The sequence below is a fragment of the Drosophila serrata genome, unplaced genomic scaffold (assembly GCF_035046125.1).
Source record: "Drosophila serrata isolate PLE 108 unplaced genomic scaffold, ASM3504612v1 contig_276, whole genome shotgun sequence".
Taxonomy (NCBI): domain Eukaryota; kingdom Metazoa; phylum Arthropoda; class Insecta; order Diptera; family Drosophilidae; genus Drosophila; species Drosophila serrata.
Window position 1 is genome coordinate 6615356 of NW_028257174.1, and position 18295 is coordinate 6633650.

At 44.1% G+C, this 18295-nt stretch overlaps 2 protein-coding genes across 19 annotated transcripts in view; one reads left to right on the plus strand and one right to left on the minus strand.

Annotated features, from left to right (window-relative positions):
* eag (potassium voltage-gated channel protein ether a go-go) overlaps nucleotides 1-5805 on the minus strand; it is a 69028-nt gene extending 63223 nt beyond the window's left edge. For 10 of the 11 annotated variants that reach the window (XM_086835812.1, XM_086835809.1, XM_086835811.1 and 7 more), the window contains exons 1-2: nucleotides 5618-5805; nucleotides 5104-5362 (exon numbers count right to left, since the gene is read on the minus strand). The gene's annotated coding sequence lies outside the window, so the exon portion shown is untranslated. Of the gene's footprint in view, nucleotides 1-5103; nucleotides 5586-5617 lie in introns of those variants that run through there. The other variant, XM_086835813.1, reaches the window with a different exon arrangement.
* A 1013-nt stretch (nucleotides 5806-6818) lies between these two features.
* On the plus strand, nucleotides 6819-18095 carry Nup153 (nucleoporin 153). 8 transcript variants are annotated; one of them, XM_020949452.2, is made up of 9 exons: nucleotides 6819-7265; nucleotides 7428-8028; nucleotides 8106-8582; nucleotides 8656-8900; nucleotides 9038-13115; nucleotides 13173-13328; nucleotides 14026-14184; nucleotides 15251-15315; nucleotides 16285-18095. In XM_020949452.2, exons 2-9 carry the CDS (start codon nucleotides 7858-7860, stop codon nucleotides 16373-16375), a joined length of 5442 nt encoding a protein of 1813 aa, XP_020805111.2. In that variant the 5' UTR covers nucleotides 6819-7265; nucleotides 7428-7857; the 3' UTR covers nucleotides 16376-18095. The 8 variants fall into 8 exon arrangements, with proteins under 8 accessions (XP_020805111.2, XP_086691948.1, XP_020805109.2 ...); XM_086835822.1 differs by having other exon boundaries at nucleotides 13176-13328; XM_020949450.2 differs by lacking the exon at nucleotides 15251-15315 and having other exon boundaries at nucleotides 7428-7549; nucleotides 7714-8028.
* Nucleotides 18096-18295: the final 200 nt, after the last annotated feature.

The window sequence follows — 18295 nt, forward strand, 5'->3', positions numbered from 1 at the left end:
CTTTTGATTTAAACACTTACTATAATTGCTATAGTAATCTCAGCAGAATATACATGTGCTTTACTCATAACAAATTCATTTCAGACTACAGGGAATAGTATATTTGGTATTGATTTAGGGCATTCACTTTATTGATCCTTATTTAGTATCAATTTGTATTGAGTCCTTTGCATTAGATTGTTTTTATAATATGAGCCATTTATGGTAGTAATAACCCAGAGATTTTCAGGAATTTGGGGAATATTAACCAACAACTTTGGTGTAAATGAAAGTTATTAAATATATAAGCAAAGCTGGATAACTTAAGGTTCGACAGCTACAGGTAATCATTTATTTGGCTATAATCGGCAAATATCTTTTAATTTTTTTCGTAGACTGCCTAACGTTTTGCATTTTCTTTTCTTTCTTTATAATTATTTCTGCGGTTTGTTGGCTCTTGGCTCTCTGGCTAAAAGCTTTCCGGGTGGGCGGAAGGACCACGCCTATCCTTCGGCCGGGTACAACACGAAATTCATAAATTAATGCATGGCGTGTTGTTGGCTATTAAAAGCAATGAGCAAGCACATGAGCGGGAAGGACCCGAGTCCTCGCTTGCCATACAAACAGCTTAGGGACTTGCTCACTCGCTCGTTTGCTCGCCTGCACATACACACACTCACATTCGGCCAGGACATTAACATAAAAACAACATCAAGCACAAGGGCCAAGAAGAGCAGAAACCAAAAAGCCAAAAACTGGGCAAAAAGTGAGCAGGAATGGGCCGAAAAAGCCGAAAGAGCTGAAAATGCTGGAAAAAGCTGAGAAGTGGCGAGCAGGCAGGCAGCAACGACAGAGAAATAAATAAATTTACATATTGCGCACGTGCTTAGGGGTTTTCCTTTTTGGCTTTTCCAGCTTCTTCAGTTTTCATCTAGGGTTGTCCCAAGTCCAACTCCAACTCCAATTCGAAATATTAATACAACCTTAATTGCCAAGCAATTTATTAATTAATTTAATAGATTTCACTACGATTGTAAGGTATGGAAAATAAGTCTCAAAAGGATATTTGGCCTTGACAACCCTGGCTTCCTTGGCGGCACTTCCTCTGGTACAGATTCAGCCGGAAAGCAGGCTATAGGGATTCTCGCAGCCATTTCATGGCGACAAGACGGCGTCCGCCATTTGCCATTTTGCCAGTGGCTGCCAAACTGTAGCCACATTTTACATATGTAATTGTCCTCTTCTATCCCTTCTCCCCCGCCCTCTTGGCACCTGCCACTGCCAAAAACTGCCAAGTAAGTGTAAAAGCAGGAGCGGCGGCCAAAGGGGACCACTTTGATAGCCAGTGGAATGTTAATAAACTTGTTTTGATACGACAGCCAGATCTCGGGCACAAGGTCAACGAGGACAAGGACGCTAGTGCGGGGAGCACCGAACAGGAGCTGCCAGAACCAAACATAAGAGAGAGAGAACAACCAAAAAACCAAGAGCCAAATCCCTAGGCAAAGCCAAAGCCAAACAGTCTGACAATCTGACAGGAAGTCAGCAGGTGGCCCAGCTTCTGGCTTCACTGTACAGCGATAAGTGCTGCTGCCTGCACCCGGAAAAAAATGCAATAAATTACGGTTAATAGGGAGGAAAACCAGCGGGAAAAATGCCAAAATGGGATATATCGGAATACTGTCTCATATAAATATTTTCCAGCTTCATTTTGAGTAGTGGGAAAAGCTTAGTAAGTCAGAGAGTCTTTTCAGATGTTTGTTTGATGACTAACATTATTAAAATGAGGGAAATAATATAACATTAATGTTTATACTTCCAGGGATTGAGTAGGAAATGTAAATAATATGTTGAACATCGATTTGAAGATACAAATAACTAAATCATTTGCCGGTGCCCCATAAATCTCGCCCTCTATCTGCCTTTATTCCGCTCAGTGTTGAATGGATAATGCAGTTGTGAGGGAGAAAGGGAGGAGTGTGCTCAGGAAAGGGGCTAAATCAGCGCAGTGCAATGCGGAAACGGAAGTCACGGCAGGGCAGCAGCAGTAGCAGCAGCACGGATGCCAACGGATGTCAAACATAAAACATTTTCAGGGCGAAAAAGAAAAGAAAAGGAACGCGGGCAGCTAAACACATTTCTTTTTTTTTTTTTTTTGTGTGTGTGTCTAACATACATATATATTTTATGGAAATCCGACAACAAATATTTTTTTAGGCCTTCCTCCGCCACACACAAGGTGAACTGTGATTTCTTCTAGGCCCCATATACATTATATTGCAAATCTGTTTAAGGGTTTCCTGATACCATTTGATTGATTGGCCATTGCCTTGCCTTTAGGACTTCTCTTCCCAGGGACCTCTTACAGTTCATTAACTTTTTGAGTAATAAAAGTAGAACAATGGCAACGGCACTGCCATAAAGTAAATCAGCTCTCAAGGACTTAAACTCAATAGATATTTATGTTAGAAAAAAAAATATATAAAGTAAATCAAATTGATTCATTAAATTGTATAAAATACAAGACTTTAGTCCCTGCTCTGCTTTGTTTTAACATTCCTGCCTTAATTACTTGTAGACGCACAGTGTATACCATCTTATTTACGATTTGTCATATATTTAATATGCTCAAAGTGAAATTGAAAATTTGCGACCGAAGAAAGTCAAACGAAATGTGGAGCAGCAGCAGGCTGGGATGTGAAAATGTGCAAATTGGAATGGGAACAACAGTCAGCGTTAAAAGTCAACTGCCAGCAGCATTCTATACATATTTATATTTATATATATGCCAGTGTGTCTGCTTCATTTTATTTATTTTATGTTAACAGCAAATTGCGGCGCCCGTCAGCTTGGACTTTTTATACCCTCGATAAGGCGTATCTTAGTGACTCTACAGTGAGTGCAAAAATTCTACTAAAGCTCTTTTTATAAGCTTCTCTTCTGGCGGTCACTAGATCTTGATTTAAATGTTTCAATTTAAGATAAAAAGCGAGTTGATTTGTATTATTATTATTAGTTCTATAATTAATATTATTATAGGATATCCCAAAAGATTTTAAATCTTTTTAAAATGGTATCTAAAAGTATGGAATAAAATAGCTAAGGATAAATTTTTAGTTCATTTGTAAATGCTATATAATCATAATTCCATAGAACTTTCTCGTTGGATCTTAACAATCTTTAAGAGTATTCCTGTGTCTGCTTTCGCATTTGATTTTTGTTGTTGTGGTTACTGGTACATTTTTAATGCTTTGGCTCTTTTCATTTGACACAACACACACACCACACACACACACTCGAAGCTACACATGCGTGACATTGTTGGGCTCTTCTTGTAAATTTCGTTGTTCTTTATTTATTCTTCTTTTTTTTTGTGGGTTTTCTCGCGTTTCCTTGGACGGAGTTGGGGGTTCCTGGAGGGTGAAGGAACTTGCTAAAGATTTACTTGGCATTTGTGTTGGTGCCATTTGGCATTGTTTGCATACTTTTCGGGGGAAGGACTTCCGCAGGAGACAGCGGAACCATTCAATTTCACGTTCCCTATCTTCCTCTCTGTCTTTATCTCTCTCTTTTTCTTTCTACACTTGGCTTTATCGCTCTTCTCCTTGCACATCTCTACGTTTGTCCTGGCAATTGCTTTAAATATTTAAGTAGTTTTCTTCATTTCCCGTGACTCACTGTGTGTGTGTGTGGGCGTGGGTGTAAAGGGCATCAATATCAATCTTGTGTGGATGTCAACTAACCCGACACTGCCTGCCACCTTAACTCCCCACCTTGACTTCCCCCTTTTGGAGACCACACACAGGTGCTCCATGTGACTTCACCCTTTAATCCCGTGTACAGTGTAGCCTCAAATGACCCGAAGTTTGCAAGGATAATTGAAATAAATGGAAAATGCAATTCACTTCATTCTATATTGCAAAATTCCTTTAGTATCATACATTAAGACATTGTTATTAAACTGCCAATGATTAAGGTTAAATACCTATTAAAAATCACATCTTTTAAATTAAATTTAAAATACAATACCGAAAAACACGAAAATAATCAAAAAATCAAAGTGCAGACATGTATTTGCCTGCCCTGGTGATGCATATTTACTGAGGACTGACTTTAAGGATGTTTGCCCGTATCTCTGGTACGTTTACTTTGAAGTTTGAAACTTCAAACTGTTGCTGTGGCTGTCAAACTGTTCGTATTGCGGTTGACACTTATGCAACCGCAAAGTGCGCCGGTGTAAGTGTGTGTGTTGCGCTCAGAAAGCAAACAATTGTAGTTTATTTTTTTGTATCCACTTCCTGACATAATTGCGGTTTCAAAAGTTGTTAAGCTGACACACTTTATGCAACAAAAAAAATGTAATAAATAAAAGAACAAACTAAGAGAAAGCCCCTTTATTATTTTTGCAATAAACAAATAAAAATAGTAATAATAATACTAAAGAAACACAAAGAAAAACAAAGTTTTGGCAACACGCAAACACGAGTTTTAATAAATATTTAATACCATAGCACAAACAGCAATAAATAATTTTTTGCTGTTTTTTAACTTTGGTTTTGTTTTTATTCATTTGTGAGCAGAGTAAATGGTTATCTTACCCTGTTCCCCTTCTCCTACTTATTATTATTCTACAATCAAGTGAATGTGCGGCGAAAATATTAAGAGAACTAAAACTAAACTGAAGTAAAAAAAAAAGAAATAACTAACTAAACAAAGTTAGTTGACTTAATTTCCATTCCCTTTTTCCACTAACTTCTCCTGCTTCTCCTAATTCTACTCCCACCTTTTGTCTTATCCCTTCTTCTTCGCTGGTAAACTTCGCTTGGCGTGCCGTCGTCGAGCAACGGTTAATGGCGCGGCAGAGGCGCCGGCAGAGCGACAGTAGACAACAATTACAATTAGAAGTGTGTTTATGCCACTCGCCGTCCCTGTCGCACCACCTACGAGTATCACTTTCGCATTTGCTTCTTGTGTGTGTTCTCAGTTAATGCCAGTGTATGTGTGTGCCCTGGCTTCTTGTTCGTATTATTCCCGTTATTTTTCGGGGCCGTACAAGAAACTCAACTTCATTACACAATATATTCTGCCTTAAGTTTTCATACGTTTCTATTAGTCGTTGCTTACCTTTTGTTGCTGGTTTGTTGTTTGTTGCTTTTTGATTGCTTTATGTTTTGGTTTTTGTTGTATTTTATATCTTTTGTATTCCTTCGACTCTCTTGGATGATTTCGTGATTTTTCCGCCGTGAATTCTTCGTCTTTTCACTGTGTTTTACTCTTGATTATTATTTATTTACTTCTTTTAATCGTTGCTTTATTTATTCTTAATTTTCATCTTTTATATTATTTTCTCAACGCGTTGATTTCCGCATTTCACTTTTTTGCACTGCAGAAAGCGTGGTGGAGGTGGGCGAGAGGAGGAGAATGGGAAAACATTAACGGACACGGCACGAGAAGCACACAACAAACAAGAAAGAAACAAGAAGCAGTGTGCAACAATTGCCGACTGCGACGCCAACGTCAACTGCGACACGTGCGCCCCCTCGTTCTCTCTCCGTCCACCACTGCTTCCACTCTATGTAATTCGCATAAAAAAATGAAAAAAAAAATAAAACCGAAACTGAAACTGAAGAAAACACACAGAAATGTTGGATTTGTTTGCGCTGGGCTCCTGCGTGTTTCGAACTGAGATGATGGGAGGACAACTCCGGGTTTTTCGACGACACGACGCGAGAGTTGCGCGCGACTACGCAATGGTTTCGACGACTCCGGCAACGAACTACGGCCCAGAAACACCGACGCTTCTGCGAAAGCTCGCGACAGTGTTGCGACATTAGCTTATTTAAGGCAAGACCAAGACATTTAAAATATGGATAGATAAATATATTTACCCAAGTACCCTTATTTGATTACAGCGACACATTATTCGACATTTTCCAGATACTTTCAATAAAACCGTTGCGGAATAATGCGGACAGCTTATTGGGAATCATTAAAATTACACTTTAACATGGCCGCACAAGCTAGATTTTGAAAAAAAAAAAAAAAAGCTAAATAATCGATAGCACATCCCATATGTATTAGCCACCATTAGCCATATCGATAGCCATCGGCATCGATGAAATATAAAAATTAACCATCACGTAAATAAAAACAACGGAAGAAAGGAAGAAACAAAATAAGCAACACATTTTATGATTTAAATTTGTTAAGTTAATGTTAAATGTTTCAAACTAAAATGATTTTAAATAATAAAAGATTTCTTTGGGGTTTTTTAGTGATGGAATATGCCATATACATTATTTTATAAATCACATTTTAAAAAGGTCAATTATTATTATTTAGTAAAGTTTATAACTTTGTACATAGCCTAAAATAAACCAAGTCTGCAGCACTGATGAAAACCCCGCGCGCGAACATATCGATGTCTTTATCGGCTTTGTGAGTGTTTAAATTAAAAGGGGACAATACATCGATACATATGTACGGGGATAATTTAATTAAAAACATATATTTATTTAAATACATAGGTCACGTTTTCTAGTTTCTGCTTGCAAAGCTGTTCACCACAACGTATTGTTTTAAAACAGTGTTCAAGTCGTATACCCGAATAAAGCAGTATAAGAATTTAACGATAATGCTGCCGTAAAGGGAAACAAATGCTCAAAAAAAAAAATTAATTTGTAAAAATATCTAATAATAAAATAGTCTAATTTTAAATAAAGGCATTTCTTTTTCGAATATCTTGCAAGTCGTTATCGGTATTTATCAAAGTTTTCTACCTTTTCCATTCCAATCATCCACCCTTTGCAGGGTTGTATTATCGCCATCGCACACATATCGGCATATTCATGGTATCGACGAGTAGCAACTCGTCACAGCATGTTACTCGCTACTTCGGCCACACACGCGTTTTTCCCAAATCGTGGTTTTTTTTTTAAATTAATTAATTAATTTCGTGTATTCAATTTGACCAGCGTTATGTTTGCAAAACGAGCGCCTACTTAGATTGACAGCCCGGCCCCGAGTCCGGATGTGAAAACCACTGAGTGACTGTGTTTTTTTTAAAGCAAATTCGTACGAATGCCAGAGTTCGGTTCGTGTCGCAGCGCGCGTGTGTGTGTGTAGAGCGAAGAGGAGAAGCGAAGAATTGCGAAAGCAGTAAGAAGAGTGCAAAAGAGGAAGCACAAAGACAAAAGGAAGGCGATAAAAAGCGGACAGCGGCAGTCCGGCGATCAAACGAACGGCGGAACGGACGGCATGCAGCAGTCAGGAGGAGGAGGAGCACGGTAAGGCGGCGGCGGAGCCCAGTGGAACAGCGGCGGCGCTGAAGCAACAGCGGCAGCAGTGGCGGCGGGGGTCTGAAAATAAAACCCGATCGCATTGCCCGTATTTGGTGGCATTAAAACCGGATTGCGTTCTCAAATCCTTTTCCCGCGTTTCCATTGCAGCCATCGACATATCTGTCACATCCCCCTGCCCTGTTAGTTGTGGCGCCAAACAGTTCAGTTCAATTTAGTTTTCATCGCCGCGTGTGTGAAATCTCAGTGGAGAGAAAAAAAAAAATCTAAAGGTAACAAAAAAACACGACGGCGTGCGTAAGCGCACTCACACATACACTCGCTCATACAGCGAGCACACACACGCACACACATTTACTCGCAGGCGCGCGCTCGCGCTTGTTGGCAGGAATTGCAACAGTGTGAGCTCCCGTTATTTGTGTAATTTTTTTTTTAGTTGAGTTTTGTTGTGTGTGCTACGCTTCTTTTCGCTTGGTGTCTCTCTTTTGTGCCGTTGCTTCGCCGGCAAGAGAGCGAGAGAGAGAGACAGTTGGAGAGTCGAAGATAGGAAGACTCCAGAACCTGAGCCGAAATTTACATTATGTCGGAGTCTGAGGATGGTCTAAAGCTGCAGCGGGGTCCCGGGACCAAAGCTAGACCGGCATCCTCGCAAGCGGCAGCGGCAATCCAGTTGCATCCCTTGACGCCGCTGAAGGAGGCGCCCGAACAGGAGGAGGAGGAGGAGGAGACCGCGGGAGCCAGCAACAACAACGTAAGTACAGTCACTCACCGCTTGCTCCAGAGATTCCCCTTCATCCAATCGACCCCTGCTTGTGTCCGCCTTTACAGACCATCATGGGCAAGATGAAGAAGCGGCTGAGCATTCTGCCCGCTGCGTTAAGCGGTTGGTTCTCGCCCTCGTCGAAATCGGATGCTGCAGCCTCCCCGCAGCAGGACCTGATCCGTCAACCCAACGGATGCACCAAACGAAAACGCGGTCGCCGTCGCATTGTCCTGGCCGAGGCGGATGCTGAGGCCGACGATGTGGACGATGGCAGCGATGCCAGGGGCCTCAACTACGAAGAGGTGGCCCTGGCCGATAATATAACCGAGCATGATCTGGCCGCCGAAGATGAGCAGAGGCGGCGAAGCGAGTACAATGTGTTTCTGTTACGCAGACAGCAGGATGCCCTCGCTGCAACTGGCGGCAGCGAGGAAGATGATGTGGAGGAGGACGACGTCGAGGAGGATGAGGAGGACGAGGAATGCGAGGAAGAGGACGATGACGATGTGCACGAACAGGTCGCGAAGCGCCAACGTCTGAAGGTAAGAGACGTCTTATCCCTTTTATATATTTAGCTCCTTCCAAACGTTTGCTCATCCTTTTTGTTACCTGCAGCTGGAGACCACCGTCAGCTTACCTCACATGCGCCGCATGCCCTTGGGTTCGTCCACGCCCGCTGCTTCTCTCGTGCCGGCATCCGTGTCTGTGGGTGGCGTTCGGAGCACTAACAGTCAGCTGCCTCCGCACCGTCGCACCCACCTGAATTTATATCAAAATCAGCGGACCCGTGAACCCGCATTTAACTTCTTCGCCGGCAACGAAACCGCCGCCGAAGGCACTACCGGCGATTTGCCGCACAGGTGAGTTAACAGATCCCAAGCTTCTCATCTCGTGTAGAAATAGAAGAGTAGTCCTGTGACTTGCATCCTTGCTTTATATGTAAAGCACATACCTTTCTGCCTCTTTCATTAAAAGTAAATCCCTTTTATCCTTGCAGTATCCGGCGTTCCCTGAACATACCTTTTGGAAGCGTCGCTGGCAGTGGCAGTTGCAGCAGCAGTGTCACTAGCCGCAACAACAGCACCCTCTCGCTCTCCAGCCTGCCCCACCACAAACGACCATCTCTGCTGGGCAAGCGTACTGACCTTCGTGACCGAAACCTAATCGATTGTACTAACGATCGTCAGCGCGAACTTATTATAAATAACAATAACAACAATGTGGAAAAGCCAAGCATGGGATCTTCTAGCACTGCGGCCTCTGGAACGGGAGGAGGAGACTCGCACTCTGAGAGTGATCATGTTGAACTGAATTTCCACGACAACGGCGAGGCGCACCACAGCCACAGCAACAGTCGCTTGGAGTTTTACGGCAACCTGCTGAGTAACAAATCTCTATTCAACACAATCAACGTCCAGCCCACTCTGCACAATTCCACGTGGTCCCTGAATTCGCTGAGCAATAGGCGGACATTCAATGCGACGATATACGGCAGCACTTCGGCCCTGAGCGACAGCCGTCTGCTGAGTCACAGGGGCTCCACAACATCCTCAGTCAGCTCATCAAGCTCACCCTTCTACAAAGGACCCACGGCCTTTGGCGGCAACTCGGCGAATAACCGCTTCTTTAATCGCAGCTCATCGGCCGCCTCCTCACTGCGGTCAATCAATTCCCGCACCGGTATGCCGGTGCAACTCACAGGCTTAAAGCCAACGGAAATGCGCACTAAAAATCCTGCAGAGACAAGTGGTGGAGCGCTTAGCTCTAGCTCTAGGTCGATTGATAATCGAAACCCTGTCATGTCTAAAACCACGCATCGCATCCTCAACCTGCTGGACAGGTACTCCACGCCGCTGATTGATGTCAAGCGCATGGGCAGCACCCTCAAGGAGCACCAGAGTAGCCGCAGGTTGCGCGACAATGCGCCTGCTGGCAGCCCCTATTCGGTGCCTCAGAGTTCCGGGAACAACACTGGATCCGTGCAGAGTCCAAATGCCAGTTTGGCGGAGCTGCGCTCGAACAAATTACTACTGCCGACAATGCAGCAGCTGCTGGAGCGCCGGTGTCTGAACCGGGTGACTACCAACACGCGCAATCTAATACAGACCCAAAGACAGAACGCCGGTCTTGCGGAGAACAGCGATGTGAAGAAGGCTGCAACAAAAACGTTGCCATCATCGGTGACCGCAACGGCGGCGGGTGTGGATCAGCCGCATAGCCATAGTCATCGTTCGAACAAGATGCGTTCGAAGCTCTCACACCAGACGGGGCGTAGCAAGGAGTCGCGCGACGAGGAACCAGCACCGCCTCCACCTGATCTGCCCCAGATCAGTTTCCCAGACATGGCCAGCACGCCCAAGTTCGATCTGGTCATCGATAAGACCTCGCTCCACAAGGCCATCGTCCCATCCTCGACGGAGAGCAAGACCGAGAACAACATAGCCACTATAGCCGCAAAGCCAAACTTTCTGGTCAATCCGCAACCCATGAACGCTGTTAGCTTTGCAGCCAATGGAAGTGCCACCGCCACGGATCGTCTCTTTACCTTTGCGAAGCCCACGCCACTGTCGTCCAACTCGCAGGATAACTCTATGGCCGAGCTTAGTGTTGCCAAACCTGGATTTTCCTTCACAGCGCCAAGTGCTCTTCATGAGGAGGCGGAGCATCCGGCAACGAACGGCCTGCCGGCGCAGGGCTTTGGTGAGCAGTTCAAGAAGTCTGGTAAGGAATGGGACTGCGATGTGTGCATGGTGCGCAACAAGGTCGAGGCTAGCAAGTGTGTGGCCTGCGAGACGCCCAAGCCGGAAGCGGCCAAGGCTGCCCCAGCACCTACTCTCTTCGAACAGTTCAAGAAGTCGAGCAAGGAATGGGACTGCGATGTGTGCATGGTGCGCAACAAGATCGAGGCTAGCAAGTGTGTGGCCTGCGAGACGCCCAAGCCGGGAGCGGCTAAGGCTGCTGCTCAGGCAGCTCCATCTTCTCTGGCTCCCATTGTTCCGATCGGTGCCGGTTTTGGAGATCGTTTCAAGAAGTCATCGAGTGCCTGGGAGTGCGACTCTTGCATGGTTACCAACAAGGAAGAGGATAGCAAGTGCATTGCATGCACGACACCCCGGATGGCAGCCAAACCAACAAAGATTAACAATTTCCCACTTACAACAGCCTCCGGTGTGGGTTTTGGGGATGCCTTTAAGCCCAAGACCGGCCAGTGGGAGTGCCAGACGTGTATGTTGATGAACCAGCCAACTGCCGTGGAATGCGTGGCCTGCCAGTCGGAAAATCCGCGACTCAGCAGCACTTCCGAGCCAACCTCGAGCTCATCCTCGTCTTCCGCGGCCTCTTCCGCGACGTCTAAACCAGCCTCACCTCACGCCGCCAACAGTGTATCCTCCAGCACTAGCTTTAAGTTCGGCTTTACACCAGGAATTGCTGCTGCACCCAAGCCGGATGCGGGTTTCCAGCAGCTGGTGGCATCCCAAAAGGCCGCCAGTTGGAATTGCGACGCGTGCTTGGCCCAGAACGACATGTCCCGCAACAAGTGCATCTGTTGTGAGCAGCTCAAGCCCGGCAGCAGTCCCACCAGCAGCGTGTTGCCGGTTTGTGGAGGGGGCAATTCGGTACCAAAGTTTAATTTTGGATTTGCGCATACCCAGCTGGCGAAGTCTGGTTTCACCAAGGAGGAAACAAAGGCAACGACGGCCACTTCAAGCACAGAAGAAACTGATGCCGCTGTTCCGGCTCCGGCTCCAGCTCCAGCTCCATCCCAGCAGTTTGTATTTAGAGCGCCAAATACTTCAAGCCCCGCCAGCTCAAGCAACGCCACTACCACAACCACAGCCACAACCACCACTAGCAGCAGCACTCCGGCCCTAGCTGGATTTACCTTTGGTGCTCCACCTTCCTCCTCCTCCACGGTGTCCAGCTCCAGCGCCAACTCAATGCCAACTGCTAAGCCCCTGTTTAGCTTCTCGGGAGCTGGATCCGCTAGCGCCGTGAGTAGCACCAGTAGCCAGCAACCGGCGCCCAAGACAGAGACTTTGAGCTTTGGTGCAACCAATACCATAACAACGACTTCATCGACAGGCTTCTCCCTAAAGCCAGCAGCAACTCCAGCGCCAGCGACAGGACTAACTTTTGCTGCCATTTCAGCATCTGCTTCAGCAGCAGCTCCTACTCCAGCTGCAGCTGCAGCTGCAGCTCCTAGCTTCAGCTTTGCCACTCAACCGAAACCCGTGTCAACTCCTGCTGCCGCCGGTACCTTCTTCTTTGGTCAGCCAACGACTGAAACTTCAGCGGCACCCACAGTTAGTGCCGCTGGTGTGAGCTCTATTTTCGGATCAACAGCAGCAGCAGCAGCTATCACCAGCACAGCCGCCAGCTCAGTCAGCACTAATAGCACCGTTGTCAGCAGTGCTGCCGCCGTGGCGCCATCGAATCCGATGCTGTTCAGTTTCGGAGGAGCTAATAAGCAAGCCGAGGAGACATCTGCTGCGAAACCCTTTGTCTTTGGCTCCGGTGGATTGGGAGCGGCGGCGACGACGACAATGCCTAGCTTTGGCTGGCCCAGTAATGGAGCCACGGGGATGAGCAGCACCAGCAGCAGCAGCAGCATTAATGCAGTCACCAGCACAGCGGCGGTGTCATCCTCACAGAGTGTAATGATGACCCAGCCGATATTTGCCAACAGCACTCCTATGTTTGGAGCTCCCAGCAGCGTTGCCAGCAGCAGTTCCCTATTCGGCTCGACGGCCACGACAGCGGCAGCCACTCCGGCAGCTGTTAACTTGGGTGGAAACGGAGGTCTTCCCACCGTCTTTGGGAATGTGGGCAATTCCCTGGTGGCGCCCGTTGCCACAGCAGCTGCGACACCTGCAGCTGCGGCCCCGGGACCGATGGGCAACATCTTTGGAAATCCCACGGCCATTGCTGCACCGGCTTCATCGTCATCGGTGTTTGGAAGCGGCGCTGGAGGATTCGGACAAGGTGCTGCTGCAATTACGACCCCGGCAGTGGGCCAGGGAGGAACGACAAAGCCTGCATTTAACTTTGGCGGAGCAGCCGCTGCCACGGCAACTGTAAGTATTGAATTTCCTATCAATTGATGTGAAGACTAAGCTTTTCCCTTGTGTCAGCAGTCGTCTGCTGTGCCATTTAACTTTGGGTCCGGCACTGCTGCAGCAGCCAAGCCAACGTTCAACTTCACGGGTTCGGTAACTGCCTCCACACCGCAGGCAGGCGCCTTTACCTTCACTGCAAATCCCACAGCTGCTCCACTAACAGCCGGCGATGTAAGTATATAATTTAACATAGATGATTGAGGATGCCACTACCACCTTCTGACCCTGACAAAAGTCCCAACTAGCCACGAGATGATCGATAGGAGAAGAGCACGACGTGATGCAACCAACACCATCACACTTCCATCCATGCAATTTGTTAACGGTTGTTGTAGTGTCTCCTAGCTTTCCGTCATATATATATATATATCCCTTTGATTTTTCCGTCTTGCATGCCACAATCCGTCCTAGAATAAAAGCGATAGCGATAACGATAACTATACGCTTAACAGTCAATCGATCCCCCTTAACTATATCCCCCGACTATATATATTCTGATTTAATTTTGCCTACTTTATTATTTACGTACGTATTCTTATTTATTTGTATTTTTCTTCTTTCTTTTTCTTTTTATCTATTCCCCGACAAATCCCAAAACTCCCAAAAAAAAAAAAACAAATGTGAAAATCGTGCGTGTTGTAACTTGTAATTAATGTATACTCCCTATAATGCAACTCCATAAATCTGTACCTGTACCTGTACCCTCCCTGTACTGAAAAACCCCTGTGGGCACGGGCACGGGCACGACCAACTTTACTACCATTCATCCTACTACCACTATATTATGATTACCACCACGATTTCGATATGTTTATTACGATAACGATACCCGATACCAAATCGTATGGCGGCTCAATCAAACAAGCAGAGTATCTTTCGGTTTGGTGCTTCATCAACGGCGGCGGATATGGGAGGAGCGGTAGCGGGACCAGATGGAGCCGCCTCCTCCACTGCCTCCTCCATTGCATTTGGTGGTATGCCGCCGATGTTCAATTTTAACAATACAACGCCGCAAACTCAGATGCAGGTAATGCGAATCCATGGCCCAAAACAAAATATATCCAGAGAGTTGGTCGTCGACTCGAAATACACGATATATATTTGATAGCTAAACTCTCGATGAATATTATGTACTGTGTACATTAATCATAACCAGGGCGTGTCACAGAAATTTCTGTATTTCAAGCGAAATTTCGAAAAATTATATATTTCCGATCGATCATTGTTTTTTGATCTTTTAAAGTACATATATATGCAGGTGTGCCACCGAGATCCCTTTCAAAGTGTAATACTTTTCAAATGGCAGTGATATTTCGTGGTATTTTCTTATATATTTAAAACTCCTTAAATTAAGTTAACAACTGTGTTGTGTTTTAAAATTAGATTTTCAAAATCTACAAAAATATTCGATTTATTTTGCGATCTGGTATAGAAATTGCTGTGGCACCCTTGCCTTAAAAGTAGAATGAAATAATATTACTATTTAAATCGTGTTTAAGTCGTCATGCTTCATTAATCCTAACCATTTTCTTTAATTCTAATTTAAATCGTAGCCGTTGATCGTAAACAATATTTAGTATGCTTGTAGCTGTAGATCGTAGATGTATGTACATATGTGCAGTGCTTGTCATACATATACTCTGGCTTCTACAGTACAGTTTTGCATGCTCTTTGCCAAAATATATGTAATTTGACGAGCACTCACGCCCATCAGCTTCACATCCGCATCCCCCCCCCCCAACACAACACAACACAGACACACAGCACCCCCATACCCACCCTAATAAATTCCACTTGACATCATTACCGTGGAGCGCCACTGTTCATCCTTGCGTTTCATTTAGCATTCGATCAGGCAGAAGAATATCGTATCTTTGTGTAAATAACCTATAGATCATAGACATCCTAAACACAATCTATATTGCCTTATCACACACAAATCACCTACCATCTACCACCACAACTATCATCTTCGTGAACCCACAGAAGAAAAATAAACTAAATAGATTTAAAACAGAGCTTATGAAATTACAATTGCAAAGATAAAACAAATTTACCAAAGGCAAACAAACCAAAAATATTTTTTGTTGCAGTCCACACCGAATGCCAATACACCGTTCCAATTTAGCGGTGCCCCAGCGCCGGCCAATATATTTGCGTAAGTAAGACAGGGATGGCGAGAGACAGAGAGAAATACGAGCGGGCGCCTGCGTGCAAACGAGATATCAGACACCGAGGATCCATGCATCGTTTTCGATACTTTTTTTGTGTCTCCCTATTCCTCTTTTTGAATTGGCAGAATTCAAAAACGTAAACAGACACACACACACAAACACGCATACGATTACACCAGTCGAAAAACACAACTGTAATCTTAACCGTTATAATTGCTTTTTATAATTAATTTATTTGTAAGGCATTTGTTTGTGTTAATGTTCGTTTAGTTTGTTTTCGTTTTTCTCCCCAACACAATGATCTCAAATCCAACATTTTATTCACACACACAAAAACCAAGCATGACTGATTATATTTTTTTTATTACGTTACGAATTTGTGAAAATAAGAGGTCTACCTTTTGAAATATTTCTTCAAAAACAGGTGAAGTTGAAGAAATATTAAGTTGAAAAGTGATTACTTTTTTTTTGTTTTAAATTTGAACTGTGTTCGGATTTAAACCAAATTTATAGTCCAATATTACACAGTCTTTTGGTGGGCGGCATTGACACCGTCAGTACATTCGAAATATTCACACTTGATTGAAAGCTTAAAAAGCTTCGATTAGACATAAATATTTCGCAGGACGTGATCCGTGTTCCATTCGGGAGTGAGAGTCCAGCATCCAGCTTTATCGATGCTACAAATGCCATAAAACAATGTCTGAATTTTATTTTCCTTCCAACAGTTTTTGTGTTTGGTTTTTGTGTGCTTGCACTTCTCATTTTTTACTTAATCATTTTGTTAATAATTTCTGTGTGTGTGTGTCTGTCTGCTGGGCAAAAGTCTTTGGAAAAATAAATAAGTGTATCTGCTCCATAGCTACTCGTCCGCCCGCCGCAGAAGACGTCTTCTCGAGCTCTCGAGATGTGTTGTCCAGAAGCAGACTAATTAATTATTGATTCATTCACAGCTTCAATCAGCCAGCTGGCCAGTCGGCTCAAAATTCGCAAATGCTCCGCCGCAAAGTGCGCACTCCGATGCGCCGCCTGCCGCCCCGGTAGAAATGGCATCGCGATCGGCCGCCCAGGTAGCTGCTCTTCAGGCCGCCAAAAGATTAAAAATGTCAATACCGGTGGAGTTGGAGAGGGAGCGACATCTACAGCTAAAGGAGCTGGAGTGTATCCAAGAACAGAATATGACGAAGGACAGAACAGAACAGAACAATCGCAACAGCAACAACAGTAACAGCAGCAACAGAAGCAGCAGCAAAAACATCAGCTTCGCCAACAGCAGCAGCAACAGGAACCACAGCAACTACACCTACTCCAACAGATACAGCATCCACAGCAACTACACCTACTCCAACAGATACAGCAACAACTATACCACCAAATACAAAGCCAAACACAACAGTGACAGAGGACACAGACACTTCACTGCTGACCAGAGTAATCGTAGAGTTGCAGTATCGTCCGCACGACCGGAGCGGAGCGAAAGTGGATATGGAACTGCCCAGACTACTGGAGTCAATCGACGCAATATGCACAGTCCCTATAGGTATGTGCGACATTAAAGCGACGACGGGGAGCCGCGCCTCAACTGACTGAAACCCAAGAAGAGCCTCGATAATACAGTAACGACTTGACTGGGCCACAAGGAGGAGAAGAGATGTAGCCGTAACACACACTGTAAAACGTATAAACACAGCGCCACCGGGAAAGGATGCGGATGATGAGTTGCCGGCCGTTTACACATAAATATATACATAGTCTATATTTCTTCTTCATTAGTTTAGTTCAGTTATGTTTAATGAATATATATTATAAATGTTTAAAAGATTCTTTTTTTTTGTTGATTCTAAAACCTGCTAAATATCTAGTGTATCTCAATATCTATATATGTATATACATATATATATGTATCGTGTAGGGAGAACCACGCGGATGACCGACTTTTAATGTGTCCGCACGGCTTACCATGTGTAAATTGTAATCTAATTTTATCCCTGTAGCTATTGTCATTGCAAATTGTTTGTGGTTCTCCCAGGCCCTCGGCATATACATATATATATATATACATAAATACATTGGCTTACATTTTTTGTAGTAGACTTAATTAAACGATAATTATGTAATAATTATTTTGTGAAAATGTAAAGAACCGAAGTGAAACGGCAAGCAAGAGCTGCAAGGAGAATAAGAGAGATAGCGCAAAAAGTAAACTATATTATATATATATATATATATATAAATATGTATACATATACATATCTATATATGTATATAGAGTTGGGAAATCCCTTTTAGATAATGACAGCGCAGGGCAGGACTTGAGGTTTAGCAGTTAGAGTTGCATTAAGTCTTAGTTCTGTTATTGATTTTAGAATTATACGCAAAGGAAACCCAACAGCAGCAACAACAAAAATGTAATGCAAACCAACAACTATCTAGCAACGTAAACAAACAAAAGAAACCTATAGCTACTGATAAGAGGAGCGCATAGCTCAGCCAGGTGGAGCTGGAGGAGCTGCGACCGAACAGCGACGATGTGCATGTCCCTCACATCCACATACACATATGTAAACATGGCCGCGAGACACACATTGAATAAATATATATATATATATAAATTATAATTTTAAATTGATCATTAAGTCTACAATAGAAATGGAAATCAGAAGAGCAGTCTTAGAGTCGAGTAAAAGTTATCATAATGTAAATAAGTAAATATATATGCGGTATGATAATTTAAAAACAAATACACATGTGAGATGAATTAATAGTGCACCCTGTGATCATCTTTCCTTTGTTTGGTTTAGCTATTTGGGTAATTAAAAGTTGATTGAAAATTCCCCAAGCGAACATTTCTAATGTTGGCGCGCAGCTGTCAGGGTATTTTACCGAGAATGGTAAAACGGTCTGCTTAAAACTGGTTATCGATATTGGTAACGGTCATCTCAAACATTTATATGTAAAAAAATG

Bases quoted from the DNA above. Each gene is read 5' to 3' on its own strand.
- Nup153 (XM_020949450.2), top strand. From the start codon at position 7,858: ATGTCGGAGTCTGAGGATGGTCTAAAGCTGCAGCGGGGTCCCGGGACC. The intron at 8,901-9,037 runs GTGAGTTAACAG...TTATCCTTGCAG, and splicing joins ACCGGCGATTTGCCGCACAG to TATCCGGCGTTCCCTGAACA. The intron at 14,185-16,284 runs GTAATGCGAATC...ATTCATTCACAG, and splicing joins CGCCGCAAACTCAGATGCAG to CTTCAATCAGCCAGCTGGCC.